This window comes from Aricia agestis, chromosome 20, assembly GCF_905147365.1.
Source record: "Aricia agestis chromosome 20, ilAriAges1.1, whole genome shotgun sequence".
In the NCBI taxonomy this organism is placed as follows: domain Eukaryota; kingdom Metazoa; phylum Arthropoda; class Insecta; order Lepidoptera; family Lycaenidae; genus Aricia; species Aricia agestis.
This window is the reverse complement of record NC_056425.1, coordinates 7,179,620-7,196,586: the sequence shown is the minus strand read 5'-3', so window position 1 is coordinate 7,196,586 and position 16,967 is coordinate 7,179,620. Positions and strand designations below refer to the sequence as shown.

At 35.1% G+C, this 16,967-nt stretch overlaps 1 protein-coding gene across 4 annotated transcripts in view; it reads left to right on the top strand.

The window, feature by feature from the left end:
• The window catches only part of LOC121737338 (diuretic hormone receptor), an 87,040-nt gene extending 80,542 nt beyond the window's left edge, over positions 1-6,498 (top strand). For all 4 annotated transcript variants that reach the window (XM_042128997.1, XM_042128996.1, XM_042128998.1 and 1 more), the window contains exons 9-10: positions 2,239-2,353; positions 5,431-6,498. In XM_042128997.1, coding sequence (XP_041984931.1) covers positions 2,239-2,353; positions 5,431-5,478 — 163 coding nt within the window. In that variant the 3' untranslated portion in view covers positions 5,479-6,498. The remainder of the gene's footprint in view (positions 1-2,238; positions 2,354-5,430) is intronic.
• Positions 6,499-16,967: the final 10,469 nt, after the last annotated feature.

The following is a 16,967-nucleotide window of genomic DNA, read 5'->3' as shown; positions in this document are numbered from 1 at the left end:
AGACTGCATAAGTGACTTGCAAAATATTGGAAGCAGTGCCGAGAAAATTACTAAGGCAAATGTTAAAGCCAACCTGTTTGACTGATAATTCAATACATCAATGCTATTTTCATATTGCATTCAATGCCAAACCAGTGGTAGGTACTCAACTTTCTTTTACTCAACTAGGCGCGCGCGCGGAGACGTGCAAAATACCACATCGCATTCAACAGAATTCAAACAGGTTAACAAACTTTAAAAAATGTGAATTCTAATAGACAAAGATTAATATAATAATTTAAGTATTCATTATTCATCATTACGATGCAGATTTTGCATCTTACATTTAGATTAATATTAATCTGCAACCTTTTAATTTGCAAAGCAATTAAAATTTAAAACAAGGCACTGACTGGTAGCGCCATCAAATACCCTTTCTTCTATAATCTTACGGCGTAAATTCAAAAAGCATAAAATCTCAACCGTAACCATGGCAACTAGTTAACCCTAAAGCATCAGATAATATTAATCGCTACAGTCTAAATTATCTATCAGTGTCCATCCCTCGTTACGGGGCCTAACGTACCGTGCGACCGTTAATCGATCGGTCAAGGGTTAATGCTTTAACCAAGTGGTACTCAACCTTTTTTTATTTGGGCCACAACACGTCCTGGTGTCGCGGGCTGCATCGAAAATAATTCGGGTGTAGGAAATGTCGCAAAAATTTGCGATTTAATAGTAAAAAAGGTACATAGTTATGATTCAATCCATCCTAATATTAAAAATGCCAAAGTGTGTCTGTTTGTCTGTTACCTCTTCACGCCCAAACCGCGGATTTTTCTGAAATAGCGTAGGGAGATACTTTGAGTACCGAGAAAGGACATAGGTTACTTTAAACCCTGAAAAATGTACGGTTGCCGCGCGATAAACGATATTGGCGCAAAGGAGTTGCGGGCGGCTACCAGTGAAACATAAAATTTTATTCGAGACAACGATACCACATAAACTAAAATATATTATATTAATGATAATTAATCATAAATCATCATTGAGATTCTTAAATTGTGAACGCTTTTTAATAACTTTATCCAGATTTAGTTTGTCGCTGCATGCAAATTTTATTATGAAGTGAACGTAATTTAAAATGCTTTACAATAATTATCTTTAACTACACGCGGGCCGCTGATAAAGCCTCGGCAGGTTGAGCATAGCTGCTTTAACCGCTACACTGGTTTTTGCCAAGTCAATACCAATATGATGTTTTTTTGAGAAAATAATCGGATTACTTTGAAATCGATCGTTTGGAATGGAATTGATGGATTAAATTGAGTGGTTTACTTGCAAATACACTAACGCCTTTTTAGGGTTCTCTAGTTTAGAGCGAATCCGTTCATTGATAAATAAAGAATTTTAATTTTGTCTTTTATCCGTACACATAGAGAGGGGATATTTTTTTATTTTCACCCCATTTATGTGTTGTGTATTCAGATGATGAGAGAAGTCATAATATTTTGACACGACTATGACTAACAAGCGTTTAAACTTAATTTCATAATTGAGTTTTGGTTCATTTATTATTATTTCATCCTGGCCATCTAGAAGTAGCTTTCCAGAGCTTTTCTGCCTTCAAAATATGTTTTATTATATTTTGGTTTAAATTTTAACGAATAATAATGAAGCTGAAAATGTTTGTCGTTTACTGAGTTAGACCCAAAAAGTTAATATACCTAGCGGAATAGAGAAACAAAGGCCTGAGCAAGCGAGATGTCACTATCAGTAACACTGCGTGGTAAAAAGATACGTGTGATATATGGCAGCAGAACTCTTTTTTGACGTCCAGTCGGCACTTATCGGTACGTTGATAATTTAATCTCATAGAAATATGCTTGTGTAAGTGTATACGTATTACGTACACATATTTTTACACACAGATGTGAAGCAATTTTGGTTTCGTTTGACAGCTCGAGATTGTTGCTCTATTCCGCTAGATATATTAACTTTATGGTTAGACCGTAAATTTACTTAAAGAAGGTCTAGGAACAGTAGACTTAGGAATACTTGTACGAATTTTGTCGCAACGGAGTTGATGGCTTCATCTATTTTACCATAAGGTTCAACTCACTCTTGCACAGAGTCGAAGCAAAGCGACGGGTCATACTTTTCCTGTCAGTGTGAGTTGAGCCTAAACCATATACCACCATTACACAACCACATCACAATCAATGGTTGCACAACCACAGATAACTCCTCTACCTATAGGTTGTACAGCCACCCGTCGAAGCGGGAGTCAGCGGCTTCGGAGACCACCACCACCACTCTGCTGGTGCCGCGGATGTCGCTGGCGCCGCACCACGATGGACGGCATCTACATCCGGTGAGTATGTCCCTATATATATGGGAGGGTACAATTTTATACACTCTCTTAACTCAATGACGTTAGCGGGCGCCTAGACGATCAATTATATTGTGCAATATCACGTATTGTGCAATATTATTGACCGTCTAGGGTTGATATTGAACGCGCCTGTCTTTCAATATTATTGTCAAATAAATGGTTCAATAATATTGTTCATTGATATTGCACAATAAAATTGATCGTCTAGGGGCCCGCTTACGTTAATACCTTGTATAATGTAAGTATAGTCACTCACAACTTTAAGATCATCATAAAAAAGTTAATTAATACTGTTGTACTTTCGCCCATTTTCCCCTCCAATTTTAGTGCGCTTACAGATGAACGGCACTTGTCGACGGCACTCGTCGACGGCAGTCAAGTGTCGACGGTTGCCGTCGACAAATGCCGTTCATCAGTAAGAAGCCTTACCAGGCGATCGGCTCGATCTATCGCGTGACAGAGCGGTATGTGTTGAGACTTGAGAGTATATTCAAATTCTTTAAATTGGGTTGCTCAACAATGTAAATAATATATTTTTGAATATTATAATCGCCTTTTTAAAACTATTATACTTATAAAATTACATGTCCTGATTGACTGACTGACTGATTCATCATCGCTGAGCAAAAACTGTAAAAGTTACAGCCACGAAATTTGGTGAGTAGGGTTGTTTTATTAAGTAGACACCCACTAAGGAAGGAATTTTGAAAATTTTAACCCGAAGGGGGTGAAATAAGGGTTGAAAGTTTTAATGAAAGTCCGTCATTTCTTGAGTTAGAAACATGAAATTTTATTTTTGGGTTACTGATTAAAAATGAATGGATACGTATTTAAGCGTTTTTGGAAATTCTACCCCTAAGGGGCTGAAATTGGGGTTGAAAGTTTGAATGAAACTCCGTTATTTCTTGAGTTAGAAACATGAAATTGTATGTTTGGGTTACTGATTAAATATGATTGCATATGTGTTTAAGCGTTTCTGAAAATTCTACCCCCAAGGGGGTGAAATAGGGGTTGAAAGTTTAAATGAAAGTCCGTCATTTCTTAAGTTAGAAACATGAAAGTTTATTTTGGACTGCTGATTAAAAATGAATGGATAGGTATTTAAGCGGTTTTAGAAATTCTACCCCCAAGGGGGTGAAATTGAAGTTGAAAGTTTGAATGAAAGTCCGTCATTTCTTAAGTTAGAAACATGAAACTTTATTTTTGTGCTACTGATTAAAAATGAATGGATACGTATTAAAGTGTTTCTGGTAATTCTACCCCCAAGGGGGTGAAATTGGGGTAGAAAGTTTCAATGAAAGTCCGTCATTTCTTGAGTTAGAAACATGAAAGTTTATTGACGTTTGCGTTTGACGTTTGCTTAAATAGGGTCCGTTTTTACCCTTTGTATAGGGAACCACAAAAACAAAAAGGAGAAAACTATCCATCTTTGTTATTATACTATGTTAACGCGGATGAAGTCGCGGGTAACAGCTAGTCTTTATATATAAAACTCAAAGGTGACTGACTGACATGGTGATGGAGCCCAAACCATTGGACGGATCGGGCTGAAATTTGGCATGCAGGTAGATATTATGACGTAGGCATCCGCTAAGAAAGGATTTTGATCAATTCCAACCCCAAGGGGTTAAAATATGGATGAAAGTTTGTATATAATTATACTTCTTAACGCGAGCAAAGCCGCGGGCAAAAGCTTGTTAAATATATTTCCGTGCAAAGCAGAGTTAGGAACGCTCGTATTACTAGTCTATATTCTGTTTGCAATATCTTAATTAATACTACGAGTTAACCGGGAATATGAAATAATTGCTACCAGGTAACGAAGCAACGGAAATCCAATCATATTAATTAAATACAAATCTATGTTATTGGGTTATTTTACTTTGTACACGTCTCATATCTTTTATATATTTAGTTTTTGTTGAGAATACTAGTTTAAATTTTAATATTATAATTACAGGTACAGGTATGTCTTGTATATTATTTAGTTTTTGTTGAGAATACTAATCTACATTTTTTTATACAGTGTGTAACAAAACTAAGTGATAATACTTTAGGGTGTGTACGTGTTCCTTGTAGAGAGTTCACTGTGAAAGTAGCAGCGCTGAAATACCATTTTTTTCACTTTTGTATGGGCAAGCGCCCTAGCGTCACGAGTTTCTCAATACAAAAGTGAAAAAATAATTTGGTCTTTCAGCGCTGCTACTTTCACAGTGAACTCTCTACAAGGAGCACGTACACTCCCTAATGTATTATCACTTAGTTTTGTTACACCCTGTATAATATAGGTAAATTGTTATTTTAGTGGGTATCTTCTATGAAATATTGAGGGAAAGAAAAAGTGACTGTTTCTCAAACATGTAAGTTCTAAGCGTTTATCCATTTTTGTTTGAGGTCTGATTTTTAATCCTTAGTCTATGCCTTTTTTTGTAATAGACGTTTTGCCATTTTGAATACAAAATCTTTTGAGTCAGTTATCTGACCACTGTAGGAAACTTAGGCTGGTATAAATAGTCAGTACTCAAGATGCATCTCGGTCTCAAGACACGGTTCAGGCTCTGTGATTGGTTGGCTGTCAAAATTTAGAGTCTTGAGACCGGGTCGCATCTTAAGTAAGTACTGACTATTTATACCAGCCTAAGTAGCAGTAAGTTCATGTCATGATTCTTATTTTACTCTCTTGAGTAGTGGATAATAGAAATCATAATATTAAGTGGCAATAATTAATATTAATCCTGTAGCAACATAGTTTACGAATGAACCGATTTTGATGTAAATATATTAGTAGTATAGTAGTAAATATATAGTATAGTCACTATGTATGTGTGTGAGTAGTTTAGTGACTATACGAGTATATATAGTCACTAAACTACTCACATACAAACTCAAAATTGCATACTTTAAACATTTCATATAAGGTTTTCTGAGTCGTGGTTAGGACCATTCTCATCATCAGCTCACAATTACACAATTACACAGCAATTGGAGTTCCCTACATTTTAATTTTTTTCTTTTACTTTTCTCAACAACCGAAATCAATTTTTTTTTCTCACCAGGACTTGATAACCAGCGGCAGCGCCAGCGGCGACCAGTCCCCGGTTTGAGGCTGCCGGCGGGGGCGGCTGCTGCGCCTGCGAACATTGCCCGAGGAGGAGCCCCCTGCGTCCGCCCCCGCCGATCCCGCCGCCCCCGCCGAAGACGACCCTGCACGCGCTCGCGACTGCACACAGTAGGCAGTGTGACTGTAAAGAAGAAGATACTCGCGACTGTACACAGCAGGACACCTGTGCACGCGATTGTACTCAATATACTGTGTGACTGTACAGAAGAAGATACTCGCGACTGTACACAGCAGGACACCTGTGCACGCGATTGTACTCAATATACTGTGTGACTGTACAGAAGAAGATACTAGCGACTGTACAGTAGAAGACACTGTTCGCTACTATACGCAGCAGAACACCTGTGCACGCGATTGTACTAATAACATAGCTGAGTGCGTGACTGTACACAGTGAAACGCTTGTGCACGTGACTGTACGTCCTGTGTCATGACTCATGTCACATGTGTGTCTTCTGACTGTACACAACGAGATACTTCATACTGCGCGCGAGTATACTCAGAAGGCGACTGTACATTGTACACACTGAAACACCTTTTGTACGCACCTGTACACAGTGCGCAGTGAAACACCTATCCACGCAACTGTACCGAGAGATTGATGACTTCAAATTCCTTCGAATGCTAAATATTTAGCTGCTAGCAATTCTTTATCTACATAACTGTATATATGACACTGTACCCAACTTCTCCACGCGATGATACAGTGCGAAACTTTCTTAGCAACTGTGGACATTAAAGTGTATACTTACAGAAAATGTTTATGCACAGTGCACACTGAACAAAAAGTGTATTTCTTACCCCCGCTGCCAGCAATTCTGGATCTATATCCACTACTGGACTATACTGGACAGTTTCTAAAGCCATACTTGCAGCTATTGAGAACCTAAAATAAATGTATACTTAATATTAAGCTTTATGATAACAATTTTTGCAACAGGAATGTGCTTTCACAAATGCTTGCAGCAAACTACCTCATACAATGTACTTTCAGAGAAATCGATTTAAACGCAGAAGTCGGGCCTACGTTTCGCCGACAATCAAGACATTGACTTGACATAACTCGACTAAATTACGGAGGTTCGCCATCTTCCCATCAACATGAAGAGGTAACAGACAGACAGGCAGACTCTTCACGCCCAAACCGCTGCATCGATTTTGCTGAAATTTGGCATTGAGATACTTTGAGTCCCGGGAAAGGACATAGGATACTTTTTATCCCGGAAAATGTACGGTTCCCGCGCGATAAGCGAATTTTGGCGCAACGGAGTTGCGGGCGTCGTCTAGTTTGCTATAAAGATATTCATTAAATTAAAGTTAAGTGATCATTTAGGTCTCTGAGTAGGGCCGTCAAAGATGTTGCTTAATATTATAAACTGTATAACTTGTATAATAACCTTTGTAATTTTGTATTTATTACATTTCTTTTAACCCTACATAAGGTTACACTTAACATTAATGTAAGAAAATATTTCCATAACTACTGTAAATAAATAATAGTAGCCTTTAATTTAATTTCAATGTTAATCGTACTTGGTGTAAGATAATAAGCTAGAAATAAAATTAAGTTTAGAATGTAAGTATAGGCGAAATCAGTCATAACTTATAGGTCACTTTTATTAACTAAGTTAAAAGTTATTAATTAACACAATATTTAATGCTTATATTATATTAATTAAATGTAAGTTATAGCGATTCGTAAATGTGTGTCATTACGGAGGCTTCATGATACCTCAGTAAGTTGTAATAAAGCTTATGAAAATTAAATCAATTTTTTGCGACAATTTCAACATAGGCATGTTGAAATTGTTTTTTTTTTTCGGAAAAAATATATATGTCGGAAAAAAATTCCGATATAAAATTAGTTTAATTAAAAATCTTCTTCATATTCTAAAAATATTTTTGTGAAAATATACTTTGCTGTTTGAAAATAAATTACTTAGAGCAGCTTAAAATTAGTAAAATTTCTTCATATAATATTTAACGAATGTGTGACTCAATGTTATAATATAATATAATATTATTGTAAAAACCCAACAGGGCCCAAATTAGATTTAGAAATGTAATGTCAAAGATCAGTGTTGCCAAATGTGCGTAAAAACCTATTTATATTAGCAAAATATTGGGAAACGAAACGCTGAATAATATTAAATATTGTACATGATATAATATACTCGTATGATAGAAATATTGTACATGTAGGTGTCCGTAAAAATATTTTATAACCTATGTACCTATCGTGAGAAAAAAATCATAATATTATCTGCATTAATAATTTTAGTGTATTTTTCTTCTTTAAGTATTTAAAATCTAATTATATAAATTTCACCCGAACATACATACATACATACAGAGCAAGTTAAATAAAAGCTTTTAAAATAAGTCGGGTTTTCCTTCCTGACGCTATAACTCCAGAACGCACGAACCGATTTCCATGGTTTTGCATTCGTTGGAAAGGTCTCGGGCTCCGTGAGATCTATAGAAAAAAAAACTGAAAAAACTTCAAGAGAAAAGCAGGAAAACACGTCTAAAAGATGTCTTTTTTTATCTAAAATTTTTACACAATGACATAAACTTTACTAGTTTTAAGGCTTTAAAAAGATTTATTAATGTAAGTGTTAAATTTAAATCAATAAAATATCTCACTGTATATTTACCTCATTGTTATACGTAGTAAATAATATAATATTTATTTGTGACTAAGTAGAAAATATAATTATAATAATATTATAGTAGACACTCATTTCGTATTAATGTAAAATGTCGTAGTAGTATTAAGAAACAAATTTTATTTAGAAACAATTTGCATTTAAAAAATCATTTGTTGTGAATTTATCTTGTACAAGTTAACTTATTTAATTTTAACTTAATTCATTAGTTATTTACTGTCGAGTTGAAAAATAAAGTCATTTAATATTACTAATTTACTGTTATTTTACAAAAAATAATATGTTAAATGTTTTTAAATTTATTAAAATATTGCACTCAATTGTTTTGTCTTGAATTTTATTGACATACCAGATTTAAAAGTCTGTTTTCTAATTCACCGTTTTTCCGCAGCCAAATGGCAAAAAACGGAACCCTTATAGATTCGTCATGTCTGTCTGTCTGTCTGTCCGTCCGTGTGTCACAGCCACTTTTCTCCGAAACTATAAGAGCTATACAATTGAAACTTGATAAGTAAATGTAGTATGTGAACCGCATTAAGATTTTGATACAAAAATGGAAAAATTATTAAACATTTTAGGTACAACTAAATAAAATAAAAAAATTTCATCCAACCTGTATGTGTGGGATATCTATGGATAGGTCTTCAAAAATCATATTGAGGTTTCTAATATCATTTTTTTCTAACCTGAATAGTTTGCGAGAGAGACTCTTCCAAAGTGGTAAAATGTGTGTCCCCTCCCTCCCCTCTAACTTCTAAACTAGGGACATGATAATTCTAAAAGAAATATATGATGTACATTACTATAAAAACTACCAACGAAAATTGGTTTGATCGAGATCTAGCAAGTAGTTTTTTATACGTCATAAATGGTAAACCCTAATTTAACTTTCATTATATCAACTGAAATATAAAAATAAATCAAAAACCTTTAAATTTCATAAAAATAAACCTTACTGCTGCTGCGGAACCCTTCATGGGCGAGTCCAACTCGCACTTGGCCGGTTTTTTTTATAATTCACCCCGTATAACTTAAGTATAGTTTCGGATAGGTAGGTACCCCAGCCTTAGAGAACACACAAACATAACAATACTCATTTAATATCCACCAGCAGGAGGCAAATCACATCAGAATATTATGTTCACAAGAAAGATTAAATTTAATCCCGCCGCTCCACAATTCCGAAGAAAATTGGAGACGTGTGTGGAAGAACCGCGTAAGTAACAGTTAAAAAATTGCCGTTTTTTGCATAAATGAAGGCTTTAGGACCGGAAAAATGATTTGAAATAAAAACAAAACTGTGGATGTTAAGTGTAGCCAGATATTTAGCCAGATGATGAAGTAGGTAAGTAACAAGGTTTGTTCTAATTATAAGGGGAAAAAATGGAGTAATTGTCCTTATGTCATAAATGTTGGTTATCCGGTTCTTCCGCTCACGTCTTCAATTGTGTTAGCGAACGCTCGAGGAACGCTCCGACGATATAGGACAAAGTAAGTATTGTTATTATTAAAAGTTTCTAGCATACTTGTCTATTTAATCCATAAACATATAAACAAGAATAATTTATCGGAACTACCACAATATTAATGGCCCTGGTATTAGTAATCGCAGATTTCGGTGACAGTGGCCAGTTTCATTTTTTTATGAAATAAGGGGGCAAACGAGCAAACGGGTCACCTGATGGAAAGCAACTTCCGTCGCCCATGGACACTCGCAGCATCAGAAGAGCTGCAGGTGCGTTGCCGGCCTTTAAGAGGGAAAAGGGTAATAGGGAAGGGTAGAGAAGGGAACAGTCGAGGGTAGAGAAGGAAATAGGTGAGGGTAGGAAAGGGAAAAGGGTAGGGGATTAGGCCTCCGGTAAGCTCACTCACTCGGCGCAACACAGCGCAAGCGCTGTTTCACGCCGGTTTTCTGTGAACCCGTGGTATTTCGCCGGTCGAGCCGGCCCATTCATGCCGAAGCATGGCTCTAACGCGTAACTTGAAAGTGCCCGAGTGTGTGCGCTATGTACTAAAGCATTGTCTCTTTCTATGCTCTCCTAAGTCATAACTGTGTGGGACTGATGACCAAGGCGAGACCTGAGGGGCTATAATGGTCGCTTTGGAGTTTTTTTTAAATCGCAAAATGGTCACTCTGCTTGCAATTCATGTCTAGTAATTCGTACTAATTTGACATTCGTCAGTTTGACAGTTTTGACAATTCATTTTCTGAATTGATTGGGAGGAATTGCTAAATGTGACTATACCTACTTACTATACCTAGCGGAATAGAGCAACAATCTCAAGCTGTCAAACGAAACCGAAATTGATTTACGTCTGTGTGTAAAAATTTGTTTACGTATACACTTACACAAGCATCTTTCTAAGAGATTAAATTGTCAACGTGGCGATAAGTGCCGACTGGACGTCAAACAGATGAAAAAAATTGGTTCTGCTGTCATATCACACGTCTCTTTTTACCACGCAGTGTTAGTGATAGTGACATCTCGCTTGCTCAGGCCTTTGTTTCTTTATTCCGCTAGGTATATAATAACTTTGTGATGTGACCATTTTAGCCCGGCAGAGATCAGGGACAGGACCTAATTTTTACGCACTGACGCATGGATCTTTTTTTTTCGCAGAATCAAATGATCAGCCTCAAAAATGAAAAAAATATATGTGGCTCGGAGACTGCGCGGTATAACTATAATGATGATTTTTCAATTTAAGGCGACGCCTTGATAATTTGGCTGTAGCGATATCGATTTTTCTCAGCAATAACTAAAGTTAAGAAATTTAAGTTCATTGTCAGTATTCATCATCTCTTTGTCTTTGAATTACCCATAGCATAACACGATTGGTCAACTTTTATACCACAGAATAATTATTCGAAAAGAACTCGGTAAAAAAAGGGATTCTAATTTTGCCAACAGAGGAGAGTGATTTAAGCTTCCAAAATTTGTACATAGATTGGTTCAAGCATACACTTCAATTTGCCTATAGCTTATATGAAATATATTTATGGTTTTTAAGTTACGAGACAAAAACAGTTAACGAATAGTTTGACAGATAATGTATGGAGCTTATGTCTAAATCTTTATTTAATCACAGTTAAGTAAGTTAATATTCGTCTCGGAGTGCGGCATTTTGTGTGTTTTCCAACTGCAGCACTAGAGCGCATTATGCGGCATAATCCTCAACTAAAGAAAGTATAATAAACTCCGTTGCGCCAAAATTTGTTTATCGCGCGCGAACTCAAAATTTTGTCGGGACATAAAGTATCCCTTGTCCTTTCCCGGAACTCAAAGTATATCCATAACAAACAGCATAAAAATCGGTTTAGCTGTTTGGGCGTGAAGAGGTAACAGACAGACAGACAGACAAACACACTTTCAAATTTATAATATAATAGTATTTAGTATATACCTAAATGACTTCTTATTCTTCATCCTCGAATATTTACTACATAATATATCCATTTGTACAAGTAAATGGTCTGGAAAGGCGCATAATTTACAGTATTTTATCACTATTTCATAAATGTAAATATGTAATCGAGTGAAAAAGTTTCACTGATTGCAATAATTTTTCCCCAAATTTCCATTTTTTCATAACATAAGTGACAAAGGCGGTCGCCCCTTGTTTTTGCTCAGTCGAAAAACAAATCAAATATTCATAACTGTGAGTGGAATCAAAGTTCTATCAGATTTCATTAGGACGTTTGATAGGATCTCTTTCATATTTTTGTGAGCATTTAGTTATTCACAAATTGAATTTATGAATGTTATTTTATTTAAAATATTGAGATTTGATGTTTGTGCACCTGTGGTTATAGTTTTTTTTAATATCTATTAGATAATTATTTTTAATATCGATTAGATAGAGAAAAATCTAGCCGAATATAATTTAAATGCTCTGACTGAGTTTTTGTCAAATCGTCATTCTATTTAAAGTTAAGTAGTAATTTAACACACGAGTATTTAAATTAAATTCGGCTAGATCTTCCAACTATAGGTTCAAATTAAAAAAAATTAAATGTTTCTTTTTGTGGGCGACCAACCCAAAAAAATCAAACATCGTCGTTCTCTCTTCACACTCACGCCCGTCTTTCATATTATGTCAGGTAAAAAAGGACGACGCGGAATCATCGCCAAGTTAGCGGGCAGTTATAGGTATTCTTTTTTTTTAAAGGATATCTATTAAGTTATTAAAAAAATATGAAACATAATCCCTGCCTTACCTATAATGTATTTTTTTTATATGGACGTTTCACAGTACGTCAGTCTGGCCCCGTGCTAAGTACCTGAAGGACTTGTGTTACGGGTACCAGACAACGGAAATATATTTAATACTTTTATAGTTTACATATATTTAAGATTTTTATTATATAATACCATAGAGGAATTAAATATATAGGTCTCTGATAATACACATATTTAATACACATCCATGACCCAGGAACTTTGAAAACTTTTTGTTCCGTCGGCGGGATTCGAACCCGTGATCCCCGGCTTGAGCTACCGGCAGCCCACCCACTGAGCCACAGAGGTCGTCAATTAAAACTAAAAAGTTTCAAGCTTTATTTTAATGTATTACTCGAATACTAGCAGTTTAACGTGTTAATTATAGGTGATTTGGAAGCAACTTCGCAATTTTTTTCTATCGAGAAAATTGTATGCTATCGTGTTTTTGAGTAACATAGTCACTAATGCTAGTCCTGAAGTTTGCTGCATCTTAATTTAACATTCAGTTTTCCATTAATATTGATGTTACAGACGATCATGTAAAGCAATTTGTTATAATGCGCGCCCTTAATTTTTTTCGTTATAAAAAAATAAATACATCCTACACCCTTGCATCAGTTAAGCAGGGTAGCGGGTAACACATAAAATATTACAAAATATAATCCGATTTTAGCCCGACATGAAAAATATATTTCAAACGGGGAAAGAGGAAATTGTAATGGAGTACATTTTAACTTTGCATCATCTTTATGTCTACGATTAAGTCATAAAATATCAATTATTACCCACCAAAAACATTTTCATGTAAAAATGTTGCCAAGATGAGAACATAATATAGTTCGTGGTGTCAAAAAGTAGTGAGATCTCATGTAGAGCCAAGTTTCTAACCTTACATACTCAGCCTTAAATCAAAAAACAAAAGGTTTTTAGATTAATATTTTGCCACGCTAAAGCGTGGCAAAATTTATTGATAAAAATTAATTGATAACAATAATTTAATCTAAATTGATAAAAATTGATAATAATTTAATGTGTCAGCCGTACTGACACATTACTTGTAATTTATTTATTTAGTATTGGGTTTCGGGGGCGATAAATCGATCTAGCTAGGAATAATTTTCAGAAAATGTCTTTTTATTCGTGTTTTATCGATAATCGATAAACTGAAAAATATGACTCTTCCTGACATCTATTGGCTAATAATAATACTATTTTGTTGGCAACTAATTCTTTTAACGACCAGTAGATGGCGTTATTAAGTAACACGACAAGTCAATGAGTGTTTGCTATACCGAGCAAAGCTCGGTCCTCTAGGTACTATAATATAAATCCGTCGTCATACCCATACAAATTGCCGGTACCATACAAATTTGTATGGGTATGACGACGGATTTTTTTGAGTTCCCAGCATTGTGCTCATATAAAAAGGTGTTTGACGGGCTCATTTGATAGTTTTAAGGGTGAATTAACCCTAACAACCTGTATATTATGAGTTATAGAGGTAATAATATTTTTTTACATATTCCTTACTTTCTTTATGTAAAATCCGTAGCATATTTGTTTTTTAATAACCCTTCTCTAACGCATTCGTGTAAAATTTGCTATATCATGTTTCAGTATTAACTTTGCTAGAAAAAATAAAAGAGATAAATAGTGTAGGAAAGAATTTACGGTGTACAATAAAAGTGGTCATATTTTATTCAAAACGTGAAAACGGGAAGAATACGAGACAAATTACATGCGAAGGTATATTTTATAAGGCATCGGTATTTTACGAGGGGTACGTGCTTGTAAAACGTATAGGAAAGGTATAAAATACGGTAATGCATGTAAAACTTTACGAACAAAAGATGAAGGCAAAATACTATACAAAGAGATAAAGATTTAGTTATAAAACTAGAATATTTTATAAACAAATCTTAAGTCTTTAGTATTTTATGAGAAAATCTGAAAAATCATTGATTTATTAAAAATTTGAAACTAGTTCGCGCAGGAACCGTACATTTTTCCGGGATAAAAAGAATCCTATATCCTTTTCCGAGACTTAAAGTATCGCCATACCAAACAGCAAAATCGGTTGGGCGTAAAAAGGTAACAAACAAACGGACTCCCAAATTTATAATATTAAGTAGTAGGATGTAGCGGTATCGATTTTTCTCAGCAATGACTAAAGCTAAGGAATTAAATTTCATTGTCAGTATGTATACATCATATTGTCTTTGAATTACCCATAGCATAACACGATTGGTCAACTTTTATAACACAGAATAATTATTCAAAAAGACCTCTGTAAAAAAGGGAATCTAATTTTGCCAACAGAGGAGAGTGATTTAAGCTTTCAAAATTTGTACATATTTTTTGATTGGTTCAAGCATACACTTTAATTTGCCCATAGCTTATATGAAATATATTTATGGTTTTTAAATTACGCGATAAAAACCATTTTGTCGCTTATGCCCCATGCTGTTCCATTTCTTGTTTTAGAAAACGAGCAATCTAAAACATATCCTACACGGTTTTTTACTTCAACGCTGCGTCACCATAATGGCCGGCTAACATATTATTTTTAGGCACTGGAATGCATTCCAGTGCCTAAAAATAATATGTAAGCCGCTATAAAAAAATTAAAAAATTGGAATGGAATACTCAAAATGGCCATAAACGGCCATTTTATAGCATTGATAGTGGAACGAATAGTTTCATATAGATGATAATGCACTCTAGTCAACAAGAGATTATATATTATTCCACTAGCAATGCAGCGCTTTGGATTACTGGATTGGAATAATCTAAATTCTAAACCCGCTATAAATAAATAAAAAAATTCCATTCAACTTGCTGGTTATTCTTTCGTTGCAACGGCTCAGGGTGCTACGGCGTAGTGCCTTACGTAGCGCCTGAATTTTTGCCTGAACTGAACGCCCGGCAAACGTTGTTTTGCCGTATAAAGTATTTCACCCATATTATTTTATTGAAATGACTAAATAAGTATGTCAACATGGCAACGTCCATCATTATCCCGTCGCACAAACAATGGTCGCCGTCAGTCTCGAGTTGTAATAATTTACTATTATTTATTCACCAAATGCACTTATCAACATAAGAAGTAGCCAGTAGCCGATTCTCAGATCTACTGAATATGCATATAAAATTTGGTAAAAATCAATAAAGCCGTTTCGGAGGAGTACGGTAACTAACATTGTGACACGAGAATTTTATATATAAGAGATACTTACAATTTTTTTCGTATTTTTTGTTTCCTTTTTTGGTCAGCGACGTAAGAGTCCAAATTAGTATTATTATAAATGTAAAAGTGTATCTGTCTGTTTGTCTGTCTGTTACCTCTTCACGCATTATTGAACCGATTTAACTGGAGGGATACTTTGTGTCCCGGGAAAGAACATAGGATACTTTTTATCCCGGAAACATGTACGGTTCCCGCGTGATTTTAGCGAAGTCACAGACTTCATATTGTCGTATATTTTGTAATAATCGTAATAGTGAAATAATAATTATAATACGTCTAGTATTACAGACTCGCGTGTATCGTTAAAACGATCTTTTTATGTTTTATGTTTACTTTCACCGTGTCCCTTCCGCGGGCTTTCGCTATTTAAATCCGATAGGTCGTCGGAAAAGAGGAAATCGAACAAAAAAACGGCGCCCGTAAAAAACGTCAAAAGCCCGTAATTATTCCGACTGGGTGACAACGAATTGTCTTTATTGCCACTTTATGTTTCAATTTAAAATATGATTGTAGTCTGCGACTCTGCTCGCCTTACAAAAGTTATGTCTAATCTATAGTTTTTTTTTATTCATAGTCTAGAGAAGTACTTGCAGCTAGCATTAGAAATCATCTTTATCTTTAAGAGCCTCGCATTTACAGCCACACTCAGAAGCGAATATTAATTAAACTAGCTATTTCGTTAGAGAATTATTTAGAAAATCGTTGGAGCCGATTCCGAGATATTCCAATAATCCGGTAATATAATATCCTTTTTAATAACTTACTAATCAACTAAGAGTCAGTAGCCAAATATAATATGTTTATCCCTATAACCCATCATATTTTCTCCATCCCTATGACGCCGTAACTATCAAAATTCTATAAAATACCATCACAGACCGAAAACACTATCACAGAACTATAAAAATTGGTATTATATTGACTGCATAAAATCAGTTAGCGAGGTGAAAGCAATATAATAGAACATTAAGGTTGGGTTGCACCAGAGGCGTGGTTAAAGTTAAAGTTATGGTTATAGTTTAGGCTAAATTTAACTTTAACTTTAACCTTAACTTTGACCAGAGAAATTGACAGATGACAGCTGGTCCAACAAGGCTATAAATGAACGCGGGCGGGGGCGCTGCTGGTAAAGGAGAACTGTCAAAAATGGCGTTTTTGTATGATGACAGCGTTAGTTCCTTTTTTCGCCACGTGCATTTAAAACCTTGTCGAGCTCTATGGTTATGGTTAAACATGGTGTCTTGATGGCGTCCATTTTTAACTTTAACCAAAGATTTGACATTATGCATTATAGTTAAAGTTAAAGTTACAGTTGTAGTTAAAGTTTGTTGGTG